Source organism: Mesocricetus auratus, unplaced genomic scaffold, assembly GCF_017639785.1.
Source record: "Mesocricetus auratus isolate SY011 unplaced genomic scaffold, BCM_Maur_2.0 Super-Scaffold_100011, whole genome shotgun sequence".
NCBI lineage: Eukaryota > Metazoa > Chordata > Mammalia > Rodentia > Cricetidae > Mesocricetus > Mesocricetus auratus.
Genome location: NW_024429195.1, coordinates 2,995,001 through 3,018,275, shown reverse-complemented (window position 1 = coordinate 3,018,275; position 23,275 = coordinate 2,995,001). Strand labels below are relative to the sequence as shown.

The window sequence follows — 23,275 nt, the reverse complement described above, 5'->3', positions numbered from 1 at the left end:
ATTTCGGAATGAAACAAAAGTGACACAGAGTACTTTATTTGTATTTGACTTCTGGGGCTAGGTTTCAAACAGACACGCTGTGTGCCTTATCGTTTCCCACCACCCTGATTAAAGTTAGAGACACTCAACAGTTTTTTATACTGGATCCTGGAATCCGGGCATCGTCTTAAAAATCATTTATGTGTTTCTACTTAATAGGCCGGCAGGAAGAGCCCAATAGGGGCTCAAGGTTGAAAAGTCTGTACCTTCAGCATGTTTTCCAGAAATAAAAATCCTGCGCCCTCTTCTGCCGACTGACGAAAGTCTAACCTGCAGTTCCAACTTGGTTGCCGGTTGGGTGGCGGCCACAGTGGCGCTGATATAAGCCAACTGTATGCCTGTGTGGTCTATGAGCCAGGCGGCTTTCAAAGAAAGGCAAACTCCCTTAGGCAGGCGCTATCTCTATCTCACATTTCCCCATGGGGCGTGATTCGCAGATTCGCAGAGGATACCCTGTGAGAAGCTCCAGGCAGCAGAGACTGTGGTGACAAGCAGTGTGTGTGTGGTCGGGGGAAGGGGGGATCCCGGGCACTGCCCCATTCCACATTCCCTCCAAGTCACATCTGGTCCTGGAAAACCCTTAACAGGGGCCAAGTCTCCAGCACTTGTGGCCCAGCCACCTGCTGGTGTCCAAAGCACCATCCCGTTTCTACAGTGACGGGAGAAACAGCCAGGCAGGACTGGGTACCTCTGTGATATTTTGTCCTCCCTTTCTCCCTGTTTCATTCTCTCCCTCTTTTGTTCTTACTCTCCCTCTGTCTTTCTCTCCCTTTCATTCAAACCACCCCATCCCCACCGCTCCCGTCTGTCTCCCCACTCTTTTCCTCTCTCCGTTTCTTCTGCAGGCAGTTTTAAATCCACTCACACTATTTTTGATTTTTCAATTTACAGCTGTTCCATACGAACGCACCCTGCCAAGACCTGGCTGGGATCGAAGCTAGATTAGCAAAGGCCGTTCACCAAACCTCTGAGATACACATAGGAAACGGGGTCATTTTAGAATTACAGTAAGATTCAGATCTTCATTGTTTTCATAAAACGATTTGCCTGAAAGTATGAGAGTCTTCTCGATTCTTACTAACTTAGAGAGAGACCTTCTGGGAGGGAGGGAACAAGGCCACGTCTGTGAGAAGGTGGACAGGGACATGGCTGCCTGAGCCTGCTGAGCTCCACACGGACACCCACAAAAGAACATTTGGTCAAACATATGTCCCTGTAGTGTAATCGGTAACTTTCTTGAGGTTATACTACTGTTTTATGTCTACAGTCCTCCTCACCTTTCCAAAGATCTCATTGATTGTTATGTGAACAAAAATGGATGCTTCTGTGAGTCCTTCCAAATAGACATGCCGGTAGCCTGAAGAAGCAAAAAGAGTTGGTTTCTTTCTGTCGCATTTGCATTTGGCTCTCCAGAGAGTACATGAGAATTGGGCGTGTCTCTTAACTATTGTTCTTCACATTTTAGGTAGCATGCTATAACGCGTCTATCATATAACATGACTTACATAAGGAATTTGATAAATATCCTACGTGCCCCACCATGTCCCCCATGCTGTGTATTGAGTCTTCCAAAGAGAAACCACTAACCCAGCATATGCTAGACCCTATATACTTCTCTTCCACAGTAGAAACCAAACAAATAAAACAAACAGAAAGGAACAGCCAACCCAGAGAGGAAAGGCCAGCTTACACCTACCAGGTACTAGGCTGCTGAAGGTCACGGTCCTTTGTCCCACAAAGTCTCTTCCAATAGGATCATGATCCCACACAAGGAACCGAACTAGAGCTATTTCTGGCATGTGGACTGTAAATGTGAGGGTTTCTTCCCACACAGGGTTAAATCCTTAGAGAAACAGGAAAAAAGAAAAATAAGAAAAAGCAAAGGGCTTGGCTGGAAATGGTTTAGTAGTGATGTCTGTAGAGCAGACAGTGAAAATCGCTTGTAATGGTTATTAAACTCATGAAAATGCCTGAACCTCTCCAGGATGCCCTGCTGAAGCAAAGCCTCCGCATTTACCCCACTGCTAGAAAATAATTGGTAGGAAAATTGCCTGTAAATTATCACATCAATTCTATTAATCTCTGGTGCCCCATTGTATCAGGAAGCTTCTTACTCGTTATTAAAATGCTTCAATAAGCTCAAAAATTATAGTAGTATTCTCAGTATTTTAGCAGAAACATTACAGAAAGTTATCCCTCGACAGAATCCTATTTCTCAATTACCAAAGCTTTTCCTGCTGGAGTATCTAACCACTAAGAACTATTTGGTACAGTGTTCTATAGCTTTCGATTCTGTCATGTACATATAGTCCTATATAATTCCTACAGAAACCCTGTAAGAGTAACAGGGCAGGGACTTGAGGGTTTCCCTTGTTTTGTTTTTTTGAGACAGAGTTTCATTCAGTAGCCCAGGTTGGCTTTGAACCCATGATCCTCCTGTCTCCACCACCCATGTGCTGGGATTACAGACATGAGCTACCAAACCCAGCTTGTTTTTTGTCTAAGTAAGAAAAATATACATACACCATCAGGTTTCAAACTACAAATTTTCAAATTTATACAAGTAACACATACTCACACTTTTGAAAATCCAAAATATCTGTTACTCATATAGTTTAGAGAACTGCTGTTCACAAAAATGTGCTTAAGGTCATACGGAGAACAAGAGGCCCACATTAGACTGTGCACTGCACATTCTTAGTGGCGTCTCCTGAAGCAAGAACTTACTCTATTTCCACACACATCTTTTTTATGCTGTTTGTCCCCTAGTAATTTCCACTCTGCCCTATAAAAAGCCTCAAGCTCATTAAACAATGACAGACTGAAAATCAGAAAGTCCTCCAGTGAACAAAAGAGATTATTATCTTTTCTGTTGACTCTGTAGTGACCCCTCAGTTACTTCTGCAACTAAGAGAAGAGGGAATAATTTCTTGAACCCTGAGAAAAATCCAACAAAAGAAGAGCTTTCTTTAGGAGTGCTACTTCCGCCCAGGTTCACTGTGGTTTTGAACAACTAACAGTCCTTCAAGGGCTCCCTATGAACCACCAATTTCTCAAGTGCTTCGATAACCATGATTTCAAATTATTTTAGACTAGTAGTTAATATAAATTAAGGAAATATGTATGTAACAAGAAAATACAATTTTACAAGATTAACCAGAAAAATATGCTAGCCTTGGTGGGTCAAAGGCAATGCATTCTTGCCGCTACTGAATGCTGGCCACTCACCATGTTAAGAGAAACGCATGGGCCATAGCATTCTGGCCCGATCTTTAGATATTTTCATGCTCCAAACAAACAATAATGACAACAAAAACCAAGAGAGGCTGACTAACCATGTGGGCCTCATGAATGAAAGTTTCGAGGAGACTCGTTTATGAGAACACAAGAATCACATTATAAGCAACACACTGGAAGGCATTTCCCCAAGCGAGTTCGGAGCCCATGTCTTTAAGATGCCACACGTGCTTTTTAATAGAAAGACTTGGCAAGAGTCCCAGGGGTCTTGATTATAACAATATCTTCAGAATATACCATGTATCGATCCCAGGTCCTTAGGTGTTAAGCAAACCTTCTTTGCTTCGCTGCAGACATCACTGAGGGGTCACTACAGAGTCAACAGAAGAGATAATCTCTTTTGTTCCCTGGGGGACTCTGTGGTTTTCAGCCCGTCATTTAATGAGCTTGAGGCTTTCTATAGGGCACAGTCTTGTCTCCTCCTGAATGCATGTGTTTGATAAAGTCCACTTCCCTTTTCAGAAAGGAACCAGAAGTCTACAGGGTGCATGGATTTTATCAGCGTGTTTAACGCACACGCAGAAGGCAGTTACAGATCTCAGCCATCACGCTTCCCACACAGGACATTTCTCCTAGCCAGTGCAAACTGCAGCATCTGCAGCGTGCCTCCCCGGGGCGTGAACACTGAGCCCTGTCTTACCATTGTCATCCACCACACGCGTTTGATCCTTGCAACAGTCCACAGGCAGTCCGATGATCTCAACTTCAACGAAGGGGTCGATGATCTGCAGAAAAGGGAGGACATATTATTGCCGTGCATGTGAGTGTTAATTATTCCATATGTTCACACTTCTGCAACAGCTGATTTTACTACATGCCTATCAAAGAATGCAGACCAGGTCTAGCGTATTTAGATACACGAGCGAAGAGTGGAATTGAAACATTAAATTCTGTCTGCCAATATTTGCGAATTCCACACAAGCTTTCACTCAAAGAACAACCTACAACTTCAGTTCCAGGTACATAACCAACTGAAACAGGAGGGTCACCATGCATAGAAGCTCAGAGGAGCTGCAATCTTTTGGTCAAACACTGGAAGTATCTTCAAGGTCTACCATGAGTAAGATGGCTACATGGTGCCAATGTTATAAAATCAAGATAAAAAAAAACCCGGAGAATTCATCATTTTTGTATCTCAGAAGACTAAGGAAGAATGGTAATAAGGAATTTCATGTGATCCAATTGAAAAAGAAGATAGAGACAATCTGAGGATAATATAAAAAGATTAGATGTAGGTATTATATTAGATAAGATTGTATCTTGTTGCAGTTTTGCAGGAGAATGCCTTTGCTCTTCATCAACAAGTAGTGAGAGAGTCACAAATGACTGCCAAGGAAAGCAAACATATACCACCCCCAACATAATACTTACAAAATACGCATATAATAAAGGGATAGCACAGCATGTGCTATACGATTTAATAACTGAATTAGTGAACTGAGGAGATCCATTGTACTATTCTTGCAGCTTTTCCGGTGCTAAAGACTTCTCAAAAATGAAAAGCTTGAGAGATACAAGAAATGTGCATTCTTTTTTTCTTTTAGGTATAAAGAAATAAGCAAAAACTTTCAAATCACATCAACTAACTATTCCCTGCCGTTGTACACACGGCAGAAAAGAAAAGGGGTCCGTGGGAGACAGCCTCAGTAGACATGGAGGCAATGGCCCTGGCTGATGCATTCCTCTCAGATAACCGTGCTACCCGTTAATAAATACAGGGAGGTTGGAAAGAGCCATTATGAAGAGTGGGAGGAGCCCAGGGAGGTTGAGTGTGTGTGATGTGGTGCTATATTTCATCTGCTGCATACGGATCAGATACAGTTTGACACAAAGTATCCACCGTGGTTTGAGCATGCAGGGCTGTGTGGTCCCAAAGGGAAAATCAGATATGAAAGCTGAGGGGTTGAAAATGCAGAGAGCCCGGGGTGATGGGCCAGCCCTGAGAGAAGGACAGCCTGGACAGCAGGGAGAAAATAAAAGGTTGCTGCATCCCGCAACAGAGGCACAGCAGCTGGTAACAGCAGTCTGCACGTGGCCACGGAGCATGAGCTGTGAGGAAGGCTGTTGGACATACGGGATTTGGAAGCTACATACGTGCTTTGGATCATATTTCAGTCAATGATGACCTTAGCCTTTGTTCTTTACATCCTGGCTGCCAGCATTAATCTTGAACTGTGAACTAGTATCATGCCTTCAAGCCTCCAAAAGAGGTGACATTACAGCCCTGCAGGAACTCTGCGTGACTGATGGAAAACCAGCTCATGTCTGGTAAGTGGAAGTCAGTGTTCACTTAGGAACACAGACACACGTACACGCAGACCCACCCACATGCATACATGGACACACACACTCATATACAAACATCCATACTCCCCAACACAGAGAAACACACATACCCCTAAAGACACTGAGATGGCTGCTTAAACACAACAGAATAACCTGGTACTCAACAAGGCCGTCAGGTGTAACTTACCTCGCCTCGGTCTCCAAACATGGAGTCGGGAGGCTTGGGAAGTTGCTGCCCGCTGATCACTTTCAGTATGAGCTGTTTTTTGGGGTTGGCAGGAAGCGGATCACCAGAGAAAGGGTTGAAAGTACCTAGGCCAAGTAAATTAGAGGTCAGAATCATAGGAACACACACACACACACACACACACACACACACACACACACACACACACACACACACACACACAGAGCTTAAGCTTGTCAAACGGCACTGTCATTTATCACAGTGCTTGCTAGAACTAAGAAACTGTCATGTAACTTTCAGCATTTCCGTAGCTGTGTTCCCTGCACTCTGTCCCCGTAAGCCAGGGGATGGGATACTTTACACCTATGTCTACGTCGCAACCATAACATGGATGAACAATATAGTTGAACACCTACAACATCACAACAAGGGCGGTTATGTCAGATTCTAATAATTCTCTAAGCTATCTCGAGTCTAGAACAAACACAAGAGACAGTAAGAAAATCTGACATTAAGTAGCAAACAGAAACTTAATTTTCTGACTTCTATAAATCCAGTCCAGCGGGTAACGCACCTGCCATGAAGCCTAAAGGCATGAGCCCTGTCCTTGGGACCCACAACAGTGGAAGGGGAGAACAGATTCCACAAAGTTGCCCGCTGACCCCCACTAGCATACATAAAGACGCATGTGCCTACGTTAACAATAATGATACATTTTGAGAATGCAGAGTACCACCTGCATTCAGGTACAGCCATGGAATGGGCGCTCACCTTTGCACATTTGCTGGGGCTTGAGAATGTAGCCGCAGTTGCCATTCGCCTTGAACTTTGCCCGATTTAACTGCATCATTCGTCCTTCCGACTGGTAGTTCAGAGCCACTGCGAAAGTGGAAAGTTGGAGAGGATTAGAGACAGCTTGCGGTTGTCGAGGTAGGGAGACAATGGGGAGGACCGCTCCTCTCGGGCCACGCGTACCCAGCTGGCAGCCTGCATTCCAGTAGGGCAGAGGGTTGAAGTTGCTGGAATCGATGCGGTAGGCAGAGGGGTAGATCCTTGTGAGCTGTTTTTGGTTGTAGATCATGAATTGCTCTGACTTCTGCTGAACCACTTGGTGTGCTCTTGTTTCGCTGAAGGACAACACATTCCCCGTGGTCCCTAGCGGTCAAAGAAATACGAACGTGATAAGTGCACCCGAGCCAACTCTATCATAAAAGCCTGGATAAAGCCAGAGCCCATCCACAGCCCAAGGCGGACACCTGGCTCCAACCTGTTACACTCAAGACTTTAGACATATCAAATCCACGATAGACCTTTCACAAATTAAAGGTTTCACTCCAGATCCAGAAGGGCTTCAGAGTGACTCATTCCCGCCAGAGCAAGTTATATGTAGAGCCACGGAAAGGCAGTATCAGGGGGCACAAGACTTGGGACACTCTGGGTGGTGGCAGCTGGCGTGTGCTATCTGAACCTTCCCCAGAACAGGAGCTGCTGTAACTGACGCTTATCGGGAACTCAGCTGCTTTTCAGACTAAGAAGCTAAAGTCTCCGAACCCATCGTGCTAGGCTGCAGCTTGTTAGAGACAGAGGACAGGCCCAACGTGAACAGGCATGAACAAAGCATTAGACAAACTTCGCTGCTTAACAAGCCACAGTGCAAGCAACACCTGATCAAAACAGACCCCCAGATTATATTCTTAGGGCTCTGTTGACAAAGCAAGGCCAAAAGAGAACTTTATTTACTAAGGTGCCCCATTGTGGTATCCCACGGTCTCCCAGAATTCAATCGTCTCACTATCTCGTGTCTGGTCAGCAAGAAGAGGCAGGAGGAAAAATTATTTTGTAGGTGCATGATAATCAACAAGGTCTTTGGCGAAGATTTACAGGTGACGGAGAATGAATCAAACTGCGCACACACGCTAACCCCTGGCACCGGGAAGACAAACATTGAAGTCGCTCATTAGAAATTCGCATGGCAGGCTGGGAGGATGGCTCGGTGACTAGGCACTTGCCGTGTGACTGTGAGGACCAGAGTTCAGATACCCAGAACCCGCATAAATGCCGGGTGGCTGTGGTGGCCTCGCTGTAATTCCACCTTGGGAAGGTGGAGACAACAGAGATCCACAGTATGCTAGCTAGCAAGACCAGTCAGATGGGTGAGCTCTGGGTTTGGCTGAGAGACCCCCACCTCAGTGAATAAGGTTGAAGAGCCATGGAGGGTGGTTTCCAACATAAAAAAAAAAATCCCAGGCCTCTACATCCTTAGGACTCCATTTGCATGCGTGCTGTACACATTATAAACATGCACATACATACAAGCAGCACACACGCCCTGAAAGTTAAAACATTGGAAGCACATGTGAAATACATGTACTAGTAGACAATATTCAGGGTCCAAGAAAATGAAGAACGAAAAAATGCCACATTGAAAAAAGAAAACTTGAGTTTTGAAGGTGATCTGAATCCTCACGGAGCCAATCAAAACCCGTTTGGAAGAGAGTCCTCAGAGAGACAGTGCTGTGCAGAAGGCCTATAACGCCAGCAACTCGGAGGCCGGGAGGAAGATTCCAAGCTTAAGTGTTGCCTGCACTGTAAATGACTTCAGTGCCATCTGAGGCAACTTAGACACTGTCCTAAGATCAGCATAAGAAAAGGTATATGACGAATCGACTTTGGGAGCCCCTTCCACATAGAGGGATGCTCTCTCAGTCTGGACACATGGGGGAGGGCCTAGGCCCTGCTTCAAATGATATGACAGACTTTGACGATCCCCCCATGGAAGGCCTCACCTTCCCTGGGGAGCAGAGAGGGGATGGGGTAGGGGGTTGGTGGGGGACAGGGGAGTAAATACTGTAAATATAAGTAGTAAATATTACATAAAATATAAAACATGTTAAAAACACTGAAAATTGTCCACCCAGTTATGCTTATAAAGCGTAAAATGTAGAGAGGTAAAAAAAATGCATGGTGCCTGCATTTGGGTTTCTGCTTGAGCAACAAAAATGTTGTCAATCTAGAGTCTACAGATCTGAGGGTCACGCAGAATAAAACTTCAAATATTTACCATTCCCCATTTTGTCCCTATCTATCTCCATGGTGCCATAGTTGCTACACAGGTTTATCAAGTATCATATCCTGGAACCAAATGTTGACTCCCCTGTCCGCTGGACCTGCCATGAAAGCACAGCCTGAATAAAGAGCGGGGGCTTGACCTGGGTCTCGTTCTCACTCAGGCTCTAACAACATGAGCGTCTGCAGAAACAAAGAGTGGAATGGAGGTTGCTGGGCTCAGACCACCTCTGTCTGGCTGGTTTGCTGGCGATGCGGTCTGTCAAGCACCTGTTGTCCTGAGGGCTCAGTTCCCTTAGGTGTCAAAAGTTGAGTCCAGGACTACATTCCATAGCTGGAACTTGAACTAGTCAGAGCTCAGGAGGAAAAGAGAGAGAGGACTATAGTTTTTAACCTACTGATTTCTCTAGTGTGGGCCCTTCCTCTGAAAATAATTACTAATATATAGTATTGACAGAACACATCAACGGGGTTTATGCATTTCAACAAAACTAAAATTGAATGTACGTGCAGATTCAGTCTGAATAAAGCAGGAGAAAATATACTTAATGATAAACCCAGTTCATACGGAGAACCACTGTAATCAGTACCTGAGTTCCTTTTTTTTTTTTTCTGGTTCTCCACATAAACAGACTCAAACCCTATCATAAAGGTGACCTCTCTTACTAAGCTCATGCCGATTTGTATTTTAACAGAATTGAGTTGTTTTACATAAACATAAGGTGCATATTCATTGTGTACTGCTCATTCTGCATCTTTTTTAAAAAAGTGAAAGGCAAAACAGATGAAGATTAAGAAGTAAGCAGTACTCAAGATTATTTTCCCGAAGCTACTAAGCTTATGATTTCCAAAGAGATTACTAGTCAATATGTGCATCCCGTAAGCCAGCTACACCTTCAACTCCCTGGGTTAATCTGGGAGCCATGGCAGTTAGTATAAAAAAGCGTCGCCTGCTAGTTGAGAGTCCTGAGGTTCCTCTCTTCTCACAGATGGTGTTCCTTTAAACTCTGTATAACCGCCATTGTTTCGAGAAGAAATCCAGACCCAGGTGGAAGGAAAGTCATCTTTCAATGGATGCCAAAGAAAAAGTACTTTTTTTTTGTTTTTTTTTTTTTTTGTTTTTCGAGACAGAGTTTCTCTGTAACTTTGGAGGCTGTCCTGGAATTCACTCGGTAGACCAGGCTGGCCTCGAACTCACAGAGATCCGCCTACCTCTGCCTCCCAAGTGCTGGGATTAAAGGTGTGTGCCACTGACGGAAAAAGGACTTGTGGATTATGGCAGAAAGAGCTGAGTGAGGAGTCTGAGGCCTGTGAGGACAACATCCTTGTCCCCAGCTCGTCTTTGCTCTGAGACTAGTGAGGAAATGGAGGCTCTAGTTTCCATTTCACTCCACTGAAGTCAAAATGGATGGAAACACCGCAGGTCTATTGCTCCTCAGTAAACATTTGGTGCTGGAATGAAGTAGAAGGCAGTGAGGGAAAGAATAACGAGGAGACTCAAAGATGGTGGCAGCTGTGGCTGGGTCCTCTCAGCTGGTACAGTGGACAGCAGCGAGACAGGGCTGGAGAGACGGCTCTGAGTTGACACCACTTGCCGAGGACCGTGGTTTGGTTCCCAGCACCCACACCATGGCTGACGGTCATCTGTAACTCCAGTTCCAGGGGACCCGACACCCACTTCTGGACTCCACAGGCACCAAGCATGTATGTGGTACAAGACATTTATACACATAATAAATAAATACTTTTCAAAAAGAAAAGAACACGTGAAAATCCATGAAAACCAGTGACACCGAAACACGTCTACTCCTTTTGCTAAAACTTCAGTCAGTGAAATAAACTACTTTATTCCAAGGCAAAATGTTTCATGAGAAAATATGGTTTCTCCCGGGTATTGCCGAAGCTAACTAATTCCCTCCTTCTGGTCATTCACACTTGAAATGGCCATCTGTGGTCTGGCCACGAAGGTAGGTCAGGTCTCTGCAGTTCCAGTCCTGGAATGAGACCTGACTCTGAAGCCTTTGTCATTTCACGATAATAAAAGCCTTCTCCGCCCCATAGGAAACATCTCTGACCTTCAGGAAGTCAGGCACTTACCAATAATCAACATAGCCTACCCCCCATGTGTGAGCTCAGAATCATGTTAGCCATTGGCTTCCTGACAAACAGGACTCCATATAGTCCCAGACATGTGTGGAAATGATCTGGTCATTAACTAACAATGACAAAAAAAGTCAAGAGTGTTGACAAGAGCAAGAGATTCTTCTTTTATTTAAATTAGAAACAAGCTTGCTTTACACATTAATTCCAGCTTCCTCTCCCTCCCCTCCTTCCCTGCACCCCCACCAACTCCCAGCCCCTCATCCCTACTCTGCTCCCCAGAGAGGATGAGTCCCTCCATGGGGGATATCCAGAGTCTGTCATTTCATCCAGGGCAGGGCCTAGGCTCACCCCCATGTGTCCAGGCTGAGAGAGCATCCCTCATTGTGGGATGGACTTATACCAATTCTCCTGAAAGTATTCCACAAAACAGAAGCAGAAGGATCATTGCCAAACTCTTTTTATGAGGCTTCAATAATGTTGATACCCAAGCCACACAAAGACACAACTAAGAAAGAGAACTTCAGACCAATATCCCTCATGAACACTGATGCAAAAGAACAAAGAGATTCTTGGACCTTACCATCATCCACGATGTCCTGGGCTGCCACCGAGTTTGTGTATACCACCAAATCCGAGAGCTCTCTGCAGAGTTTCATGGTTCTTCTTCGGCGGCCCAGCCTGCAGAGCAGACACTCATTTTAGTGAGCCTAGAGCTGGAAGGGTTGCAAGCCTCTGGTCGTATCACCTTCCCTTTCAAAGAATGAATAAGAGGACTTCCCTGGGGCTGAATGGAGCCAGGACTGGAACCCAGGTCTGACTCCCCTTTTAGTACTTCTCCCAAGTCTACACCATTCGACCACTTTAGTTTTATTCAGGCTCTGCAGGGAGTCTGCCTTTTTTAGTTCTCTTATGAAAAAGGGCTTGGTTCCACCACTGCCCAGGTAGGCAGTGATCCCAGGAAATTGAGTTAGACTAAGTACGTATAGAAATCTAAATACCTAAAAAGAAATGAATCAAAAATGTCACAGTGATTTGTCTTTAGAAATATAATTACAAGTATTTTAGGTATTCTTTAAATGACTAGGCATTATATTTCATGTGAAATTTAGCTTCCATAGGTACCTTCTAAGTTTTCTCCCTACAAAACATTCTCATAATCTTGACTATAGCCTTACATATTCAAGCACTGCTCTTTAACACAGTAAAATCTCTACATGCCACCTCATTGCTCACACACACACACACACACACACACACACACACACACACACACACACACACAACATTTCTCCTCTAGGACATTTAACTATCAAACACTTCAATGACCATCAACACCATTCAAATGGCCAATAATCACATAAGATACTAATGAACATCATTAGTCAACAGCAAAACACAAATATACAAGAAGGTACCATGTCTCTTCTATTAGGATGGCTATAACTAAAAAGGTAAGTGAGTGACGACAGGAAGAAACTCAAAACCTTATGCACAACTGGGGGAATATAAATGGTTCACTTCCCTTTGGAAATTATTTGGTCGTTGGTCAAGTGAAAAGAGTTACATTGTTACCTAGCAATGCTACATTGATGTAAAATCCTGCATGTGACTATGCATGGCAATACTTTTTAACAACCAACAAAGGGAAACCTACCAAAACATTCTCCAACTACTAAATGAATACATAAAATAAAATATAGTCATATGGTAGATAGGTAGTCAATAAAATTGAACAGAGAATATGCATGCCACAGTGTGAGTGGATCTTGGAAACACAAAACTAAAGGAACGAAGCCAGATACTTTTAAAAGGTCAAATGTCTGTCAAGGAAAAAGTCTACCCAGGGACAGAAAGGAGAGGGGAGCAGAGTGACTGCTGAGGGGTAGAGATTTTTTTCCTTAGGATGATGAAAAGGTTTAAGAACTAGATACTAAAGATTAAAAAAAAAAGTGAATGAATCGTTGTGAGATCATGCTTAAAATTCACAAGCAAAACTCCCAAGACAGTCAGTGGCACAGAGACGTTCTATACGAAGTTAGCTCTTTGTAGTTTTCATCCTAATAGTGAATTGGGTTAGTGAAGTCGCATGGTGACTGTATGAGGTGCTCAGGCTCTCACAGGTATGAGGGGCAAATCTCTAACTGCCTCAAGAGCAGCATGTGACCTTATTTCATGCAATACCCGTAATGACACCTCATTTGAATGCATGAAGAATAATGAGGCTTTCCAAATGCTGTCCCTTCCCTAGCTATGATTCAGACACTTTGATTTGGAAATAGTAAAGGTCTGATAGGTGTTCCTGCCTGTCCTGTATCTTTTACTGCAACTGATATTCAATTTTTCTGCACATTTCTCCTCTGCCCTCACTAATGAGTGTCTGATGCATGAGCATCCCATTAGGGCCCTATTATAAAGTAATCCTCTAAGGCCTCTATGTATGGCTTCCATTTCTCTGTCCAGTAAAGAGACAATGTTGCATGCATGCATGCATGCGTGAGTGGGTGCGTGTGCGTGTGTGTGTGTGTGTGTGTACATGTGTGTCCCCACCCACATCTATCTACCTACCCACAATATGGATTATGTTCCTTTGTGACTGCCAGGAAGTCCTGATCACAGCACGGGCCACAATTAGGTTCTGAACACAGTCATCATGATAACACTGCCGACGGCAGCTTTAAAAAAGGGGATCAGGGAATTTTCCGCACCTAGCATCCCCTCTATTTTCAGATCATGTGTTTACTCTAGCCCTCCTTGTTCAGCCTCCACACCCCCAATCTCTGGACTCTTTTCTTGTTTCTTAGCCTCCAGAGCTACTCCACACAGTTTAAACACTGAAATCTAGAAAACCGAAGTGAAGTTCTCCATACGAGCGAGACAAGTGTCTGTCTTTCTGGGTCTAGGTTACTTGGCCCACTATAATATTTTCCTATAAATTTCATAATTTCACATTTGAACTCGACTCCGTTATGCGTAAGCACCACGTGCCCATTAGCCATTGGAGGGCTGGCGGACCCGTGCGCGGATTCCATTTCCCAGCTATTGCTACCAGAACAGCAGTTAACATGGATGTGCAGGTTATCTCCGTGATAGGCACAAGGAGTCCTCTGGGTACATGCCCCTGGAGAAGTGTGGCCGAGTCATATGGAAACTCTACTTCCCGTGTTTCCAGGAATTCCAGACTGGTTTCCACTGTGGCTGCGCCAGTTTATACTCCCACCAACAGTGAATGAAGGTCCCCTTTCCTCTCATCCTCGCCATCATTATTTTGTCATTCTTTTTCTTGATAACAGCCATCTGACTAGGGTGAGATCGTTCCCAAACTGTTACAGCGTCTTAATTTGCATCTCCCTGGTGACCAGTGATGTCAAACACTAGTGTTTAATAGCCATTTGTCTTTCCTTCCTTGAGCACTCTCTGTTCAGCTCCATAGGCCCCCCCTTTTTTATAAATTAGGCTATTACATTAGTTTCTTCAGTGTTCTGTGTATTCTAGGTGCTAATTCTCCATCCAGTGTATATCTGGCAAAGGGAGAGAGGGGAAGACTAGGTGCAGAGATGTTTAAACAGAGATGGAGCTGGGCATGAAGAGAAAGGGGGCGGGGGTTAACCAAATCTAAGAATGTATGAAAAAGTAAAAGAGAAACCTACTCAGTGGGCAAAGGCATTTGCTACCATGTCTGACAACCTGAGTTTGAATGACAGAATTCACATGGTCGAAGGAAAGAACTAACTTTCACATTCACAAAGTGTCCTTTGACCTCCACACACTTGCAGTGACATGTGCATGCATGTATGTGTGCGTGCGTGCACACATACACACATGCACACACATGCAGCACACACACACACATGCATGCATGCACACACAGAGTAATTTTTATATCTTTTAAAAGAAACCTGTTTTATAAGCTAATACTATTTTTCAAAGAGTTAGGAGGGAGATGGCCTGCATGGCAGATAACGTCATGCCTAGAAGCCATGAGTTAAGTAAGCTGTGGGAGGGAGGCCTTCAGGTGAACTGTTGGTTAAGGGAGGGCCCAGAGACTTCCAACACAATACAGGCTCTTGGTCACTTCTCTTGGTTGTCTACCAGGACGAGATGATATGGTACAATTGCTGAGGCTACCATATACATTGGCAGCAAGAAACTGAAGTGAAGCTGGAACCCAGCGTTTTTCATCCCTGCCAGCTGGGTTTCAGAGAGCAACAAGGGGGCTGCTGGGGGAGAAAAGGCATCACAGTCTTAAGGTTGGGAACATGAACAACTATAATACCCACCTGCCTAGCAAGAAGAGCCCACTATGGGCATAACCAGCTGCTGTTTGGTTGAAGTTGAGGCCCTCTCCACGGGAGAGAATCCGTGCATGGTACTATAAAACCAGCCCAAAACAGGTGGCTGGTGAAGTCGTAGGCCCTGGGTTGGAGCTTACTACTACTATTTTTTTTCTTCTTAAGACAAACTGACATAGCTAAAGACTGCCCTCTGTCTATGTTTAGACATAGACAATTGCTACTCCCAGCCTACACCTGAGAGGCTCTCTTTGCAGTGAATAATGGTGAACACAGAGACTCACGGCTGCTCAAAGCACTGGCAACAGTGACGGTTGAATGCTCAGTCCTAAAAACAGACATTTAGACCTCCCCGTCTAAGGTTCAGGGAACACTGCAGAAGAGGCAGCGACAAGAATGTAAAAGCCAGAAGACAGGGAGAAGGCTGGCCAGTGTCATCTTCTGAGTCTGACACAGCCATTGCAATCAGCAGCAACGGCTGTGACAATCTACCCTGAGCATGCCTAAGACTGGCCCGGTCAACAGTCAATCATTGATGAGGGAGGGGCTTGTGGGGCCTCACCACCCCCTGTTGAACAACTGGTACTAATAGATCCTAGGAGAAAAAGAGTCATTGTCTTCAATCATGTGTCCATCAGTGAGCTCGCCAGATTCCAATGGCTAGGTCTAAGCTCATGATCACCCAGATGGGCTTGTTTAAACTCATTGGACCACAAAACAAAAGGATACAAATGTGGGAAAGAGATTTATAGGGAGAAGGGAGGGCTGACAGGAGTAGAAGTAAGATAAGAGAGGCTAGGGAGTGAGAGTAGTCAGAACTCATTATATAAATGAATGGAATTGTTAAAGATCAGGTTTAATTAATTAAAAAAAGACAAAATTCAATTTTAGAAGTCTGAATGGAGGCAGTGTGCACCGGTAGATACTGCTACATCCAGAAGGCATAGTTTCTAAACGAAACTCTCAGCACTAAGGGTAGAGTATTCCCTATGGATTGTTGGTCAAGGAGATTGCAGGAGCTTCTGAAACAATGTAGGCTGTGGCCATTGTTCCTGGTTGCTTACTATTGTGGGTTATCTTAATGCTTAGCTTTGCTTTAGTTCTTTGAATATCCTAGACACTAATCTTCTATCACATGTATAGCTGGCAAAGATTTTCTCCAGATTCCATTGCTGAAGACACCATACACTCTGCCTGAAGAACATGATGAAACTGACTGGAAGCATCTCTATTTATTTTTCCCCCTTGGTTTTTGAGACAGGGTTTCTCTGTTTAGGTCTGTCTGTCCTGGAACTTGCTCTGTAGACCAGGCTGGCCTTGAACTCATAGAGATCCGCCTGCCTCTGCCTACCAGTGCTGGGATTAAAGGCGTGCACCACCACCGCCCAGTTCTTAGTGTTAGTTTGTTTATTGGAAGCTTCTTTCCTGCTCACCAGCTTCCATAGTGCTAGTATGTGTTCTGCCAGCCACTGTGGGAGAAAACTCTTACCAAGCTAAGGACCGTGTACCAGGCAAGATATGCTCGCTGGTGTAATAGCGGCATTACTATGTGGGGGTACCCCATTATTACCATGTGGGGGTAACCCATTATTACCCTCTCTCTTTCTTTTCTCGATCCTGCTGTCTCATTTCTCCCCAGCATGGCCTCCTTCTACTTTCATGTCTTCTTTTTGGACCCACTGAGATAAATTAGGGTTATTGATATGAGTATGTGCAAGAGGTCACTTGCAAAAGCTTAGGACATTTATCCATAGCTACACCACTGATACTCCCTTACTCCTAGAACCATCTAACTGCTCCTCGGGGAGTGGTAGAACCTCATAATCCCCTCCCTCATCAAGGATGGATTGCTGAAGGTCTTGTGCAGGTCTCGTGCTGTGATCCACAGCCGTTGTGTGTTCATAATTGCAATGGCCACACCACAGCCAGAAAACAGTGCTTCCTAACACGCCTCCTAATCCTCTGATTCTTACATCCTCTCTTCCATGATGTTCCAAGGGCCTCAGAGGGTGTGGTGGAGATGTTCCTTTTGGAGCAGGGCACTGAACGGTCACTACGTTACAAGTGTTTCCATGAAATGCTGCTCACTGCATAGAGAAGCTGTTCTGCTCAAGGCTGGGAGCAGCAGCGGTCTGTGGTTACAAGCACCGATAGTTAGACAGCAGTTTGGCTACTCGTCGTGTGAGCAAACGGTGTTAGTGGGTTATTCCTTGAAAGGTCTGTTGCTCTCCTCAGCTATAGGCTCTTCACCACATTTATAGTACCAGATATGCATTCCTTTAAAGAGCACAGTCCTCAAACCCAGTCAGAAAGCAGACGGTACTACTGTTGGCTACCCTCACCTGACAATACTGCCAGGAGCATGGGCTCAACACCTCACCTGTGCCATGCTCCCCCCATAGAGTATCTCTACCTTGACCTCTGTGTTTCATTCCAACGCCTTACCATGTTATCCCTCCCAATCTCTAGACACACAACTAAAACAACCTGGATCATAGGGCAGAGAGGTCCCTGGAGGCCGAGCAGCAAGCATGGAGATGCTTTCTTACCTGTACAGCTGGCCTCCCTCCTTGCCAGGATTTGGAAATATATCTTCCTCGTCGTCAGTGCTATAGGATTTAGAACGTGATTTTGTAGTTTTCTGTTGGAAAAAAAAAGCATAGTAAACTTACTAAGTCATTACATCAGGCGCATTCACAACATACGGAGATGGGACTTGATTTTAACACACAAACAAGCTGTAATGCTTCTGGAAGGCGTACCTCAGAATATGCATTATTATTATAAGATATAAGAAAAGTTAGAAAATTAATAACTAAAGTCAGGGTGGAAGTGCACACCTGTAATCTGAGCTCTTGAGAGGCGGAGGAAGGAGGTTCAGCGGGAGTGTAAGACCAGCTTGGACTACACAACAAGATGCTATGTCAAAAACAAAAACAAAACAAAGAATGATTAATGGTGACACTTTTCCTGGCACAGTTTTGATACATGATATACTTGAGATTGTGGCTACCACGCCTAGAATCTATTTTCATCATACTTCTTTGTTGCACGTTTTGCACGTCAAGATCTCCAGAGATCAGCTCCCAGTGGCCTCACACCTTCCCAATACCCAAGTGAATCCTGGCTCGACCAATCGCTCTTTACAACTGAGCAGTTGGTTTTTTATATTTCTTTAACCACTATAACAAGTTTCCCTAAAGTATCCTACTTACAGACACTCTAGATGGAACGTCCCTCACAATAGTAGAAAACGTCCCACCGCAAACCTCAGTGGTTAAGTTCATCACCTAAGAACTGATTTGCTGTATTAATGTTTAGTTACATGTACCTTATGTGTGCAGGTGTGTGTGTGTGTGTGTGTGTGTGTGTGTGTGTGTGTGTGAGTGTGCCACAGCTCACATTTGGACATCGGAGGACAGTCTGTCAGAGTAACTTCATCTTTTCCCACCATGTAGGTCATGAGGAACTCAGGCCATCAGTCTTGGCGACAAACACTTTACGTGCTGAGCCATGGGGACTGACGCCCTGTGTAACGTTTTCACCACTTTACTGTGGTGTCACATATATTTGCAAAAGCACACAGTTTATGTGCACTGAATGATGATTTTTCTGCAAAGCGAAAGCACTCTAGCAAGGAAGCAAGTCTCCCACCTGATCCCTAAAATCTCCTAATCCTCCCCAGTGGTCCTTACTTTTCCCTCAAAGTTAATGACGACCCTTGGTAACTCCCCTAACGTCTACCCCGTAGCGCGTTTTTTTTAAACAGGGTTTTGAATTTCATACGATAATACTCACACTGCATGCACTCCAAGTCCTACTTCTTTAGCTCAAATGTTTGAGAGATCCCGTCATAGCACATAGATGTAACTGCATCCTTTTTTTTTTTTTTTTTTTTTTTTTTTTGTAGTTGTTCAGCAGTCCGGATGTGATCTGCCACATTTAACTGATTCTATAGTTAATGAACCTCTGGGCTGTTCACTACTTGCCCCGTTACAAATGCCACTGTTAAACTGTTGTTTCTGTCTTGGCCATAAACCATACGGTGAGGCTGCTAAGAGGTGGGACTGTCGCTCTGAGGGCCAGAGTGGTTTCTGTACCTCAGCAGAGTGAGTACGTGTCGTTCGGCATTCAGACACTCGGTCTCTCTGGTGTTTTGATGCTCTCCATCATGGTGTCCAGGGAATGACAACATAATTGCGATTTTCGCTTCCCATACACCTCCAAAGGTAAGCCTCGTTTCCCTGCCATGGGCTTCTTTTTTCATGCTATCTGCTTTATGATAGGCGCGTCTTAGCTTTTGGTTTGTTTTGGTTTTTTTTGGAAATGCAAACTGCCTGTCTTACTTGCAGAAATGGCTTAAATATTCAGAATACGAGCCCTCTGTTGGATATGTTTATTTAAAAGACTTCCAAAACACAACTTGATTTTTTTTCATACTTTTGATTAACAGAAGTTCTAACTTCCAGAGTTCTTTGAATTTCAAACCTTCCTCCTTTAGAAGTCTTCTTGGCGAAAACTTCAGCCTTTCCAAGGCCTTTGCAATACAGTGTCACCCTGCTACTTAAAGACTCTTTAAATCACCTGAACTGTGCACATTCACCACTATTACTAGTACACACCTTGTGTCTCCCAAAGTTGGTCATCAGAGATCGTCCGTGGGACTTCTTTCCACTTTCCTTCACGTCCAGGCTCTGCATAAATAAAATAAGCAGAATGTAATGGTTGCCCTTGCCCTTTGCTCCGCTTAAGCTCTGGCAGGAAGCAGCGGGACCCTCTCCTCTTCCCCGGTTCACACCGCTTCCCGCTCCACACCTCTGGCATCTCAGTTGCGGCTGTTTCTGCTGCAAGAAGGGGACACCGCCAGGGCTGCCAGCATACAGCGCTGGCCCATGGCTTCCTGAAGCCGAAGCTGAGCTCGCAGCAAGGGGTCAGCGGCTCTACTGGCCCTCCATTCCTATTCCCTGTGCGCATAAAAATCAGAAAACGGCTTTCCGAACGTCCCGGGTGGGGGTACATCATTTCCAGTTTAGGGGAGTTTTAATTTTCGAAAGCAGGCAGAAGCAGGTAAGAAGCCTGACCAGGCAAGTACAGAAAATGCTCACACCAAACACTGTAGTTTGGGATTTTTTAAAGTCTTATAGATAAAACCCAGCCGTATCACTGTCATTCCCTTAAGGAAATCACGGGGATCCTCGTCTGTGCATCGAAACCATCGCCCTGGTGGTAAGCTCCGGGGACTGGAATTTTAGCCTGAAAAACCTCAATACACCCTCCCCCCCTTTTTAAGACTCAGAAGGTCGCCTCAGTGGAAAATTCCCCAAGGTCCCCTAGACAGGGAACAAGGTCTGATAAAAAAGAACATCTGGTCCAGAGTGCTGATACAGGACACCGGCAGGCTGTTAAGATAAGTTTAATTTTGACCTTGTAGTTTCTCCAGGAAGGATGCCCACATTCTTACAATACCCCTATTGCTTGCCCAGATCTGCACCTGCAGTGGCTCTGCTTTTACAATACCCCTATTGCTTCTCTTGCCAAAATTATGTATATAAAAAGAAAACTGTCCTAAAGCCCAGTGTGCTCAGTTAGCTAAGGCTGCTGAATCGCCTGTATAAACAATAAACCTCTTGCAGTTTGCATCCTACTGTCCGGTTATTGAGCTCAGGACATCACCGGGGTATTCAGCCTGAAGCCTGATTACTTCAGGCCTTTCAAGCCTCTGGAGACTCCTCATATGAGTTAATTTTCCAGGCAGAGGAGGTGAGCAAGTCCTCCCTTGTGGTAGCCCACATGTGGGAGTGGGAGCAGAAATACCCCATTGAAAGGGTTCAGATGCTTTTTTTTGGTTGTTGCCCCTGAAATTCATTGTGTGGAGACCTGCAGAACCAGCCCAACTAACCAGAAGGAGACGCACCAACAGAACTAAGGTGGACAAGCCAGCCACTTAAAGTAAAGAAGCCGAAAGAAGTGTCTGCTAAAGTCAGAGACAGATATCACAAGCAACTCATGCGAGAGACAGTAAGGAAGACCCCAGGCACTGACCCACCGAAAGACTGGCAAGGGGTAGGAACCAGGGGTCTACGAGAGGACATTGGCTCACCCTTGACTACTTTATGTGTGTGCGTTGCCTATAAAAATCTAGTAGCACTCACTGATCACTAACCATATAGATTAGAAAGAACACAGACATTGGTCCTAGAACTGACCCTACTCTCCCTAAGCTAGGAGAAACAGTATTGCTACCAAAGCCATGACCCTCCTCTTGGTTTCCATTTTCTCATTTGGTAAACAGGAGAAGACGGAGCCTGTTAACCCATGAGTTCTTTGGCGCCCCTAAGAGCCCATCGATTGGAAGGAGGATTATATCACTTGTTGTCCCAACTAAGATGATTTAAGAGTGAAACTGGGCGCATTTAATAGGACTCCAAGCCAACGGTGCACAGCGCAGCCGTCTTGTGCGATCTGAGATAGAAGCATCGACCTGAGTTGGTACTTTCGATGCTCAGGACAACACTCGGCTCGATGCATATGAATTGCCCTTACTCTGCGGAAGGCTTTTGTTTCTCAAGCTTTCAGAGGACAGACAGAGAAGTCTGCAGTGCATCTCCCAAAGGAAAAGTGCTTAGAAAGTGAAGGGGAGGGTGCATTGTTCTCTGTTGAAGGGTGATTTCGAGAGGAAATCGTCTACCTGCTTCAGGTGTGCGTTTAAGCCTTCATGCGTGGCCTTGAGCAAAGCCCTCACTGTGAAACTGTCGGGGTCTTCTTTGTCTCGGATCTGAGACTCCCTCAGCAATGATTCCAGTTTTTTCCGTATGAAGGATTCTACCTGGTGCTCAGTGGTCCCATTACTCTGAAAAACAAAATCACATAATATAAACAATCCTCTGAGAAACAGACTCACACAGATTTGCGCCCTTTGCCCAAGACAATGCTGAGTCTATAATCCCCTGACCTCTCAGTAACCTGTAAGAAATTAAGATACTCGTGGAACAGTTTTGATGCCCCTCACCAAAACAAATCCTCTCAGGTGCCCGGTTATCAAGAACCCCACTCTCTGCCAGCCTCTCTTCACTGGCTGCACTGTCCTCATACACTTGTTCAATGCTATTCACACTTACAAAGTCTTAACTCTATCTCATTTCAGCGACGCGGACTCCGAGGCCTTGAGGAACTGAGTGAATCGCTTGAGGTTTTCAGAGGTATCCAGTAAGCAAGGCAAAGATTCTACACCACTCCTTCCTAATACCTCAAGCTTTCACCAGAGTGCAAGCTGGGGGGAAAACCTTCTGGAGACGCAGCTTCCTAAACCTACGTAGCTATAATTGAGCAAAAATGCTGTTTTTGGGAAATGAACTCCTTCACCGAGAGGCAAAGAATGCTACAAAAGTTTCCAAGGTTGCTGGCAGTTCTGGGACAAAATGTCTCTCTGGTTTCCAACTCCTGGATGTCATTTAGAGGGTACGCAATATTGACCTTTGATTATGATTATTTTTATAATCATGATTGTCTTCAGGGCTTTTGGGAAACGATGCAATGCCAGTATCTCACATGGAACCCCACACAGCCTCCATGTCCTCTCACAGAGCAGTGGCCCCGGGCTGTACGCGCTGCCCCCTGCTGTTTAACTGCTCTTGCCTCTCCCTTTGTCCACATCTGCTTCACAGATTATTCAGCCAGTGGCCAAACCCACGCCAGGCATGCAGGGAGTGACACCATTCCACAAGAACAATGTCCACATTATTTATAACAGGAGCTCTATCTATCTGACCCCTGCAGAACAGATAGCTCTCTAATTCTGAATGTGTTTCTCAAAATCCATTAAGAGCAAGGAAATATAAACATCACAGGGATTTTTTTTTAAAGAATGCCTGTGCCAGGATGGAGCACTACATTCCCCGTGCTTATATAACATGCAAGAGTGTGTCTTATGTGCCCAACCAACAATACATTCCACCCATGATGGAATTGGGCTCTGAAGAAGACACAAGGATGAAAAGGAGCTTGCAAA

General features: G+C 44.8%; 1 protein-coding gene across 2 annotated transcripts in view; it reads right to left on the bottom strand.

Moving 5' to 3' along the window:
* Plch1 (phospholipase C eta 1) overlaps positions 1–23,275 on the bottom strand; it is a 219,688-nt gene that overhangs the window by 6,857 nt on the left and 189,556 nt on the right. For both annotated transcript variants that reach the window (XM_040754354.1, XM_040754355.1), the window contains 10 exons: positions 21,956–22,117; positions 19,890–19,961; positions 17,817–17,908; positions 11,559–11,656; positions 6,785–6,964; positions 6,581–6,688; positions 5,810–5,934; positions 3,977–4,061; positions 1,736–1,882; positions 1,317–1,396 (listed from right to left, as the gene is read on the bottom strand). In XM_040754354.1, the coding sequence (XP_040610288.1) occupies positions 1,317–1,396; positions 1,736–1,882; positions 3,977–4,061; positions 5,810–5,934; positions 6,581–6,688; positions 6,785–6,964; positions 11,559–11,656; positions 17,817–17,908; positions 19,890–19,961; positions 21,956–22,117 (1,149 nt within the window). The remainder of the gene's footprint in view (positions 1–1,316; positions 1,397–1,735; positions 1,883–3,976; positions 4,062–5,809; positions 5,935–6,580; positions 6,689–6,784; positions 6,965–11,558; positions 11,657–17,816; positions 17,909–19,889; positions 19,962–21,955; positions 22,118–23,275) is intronic.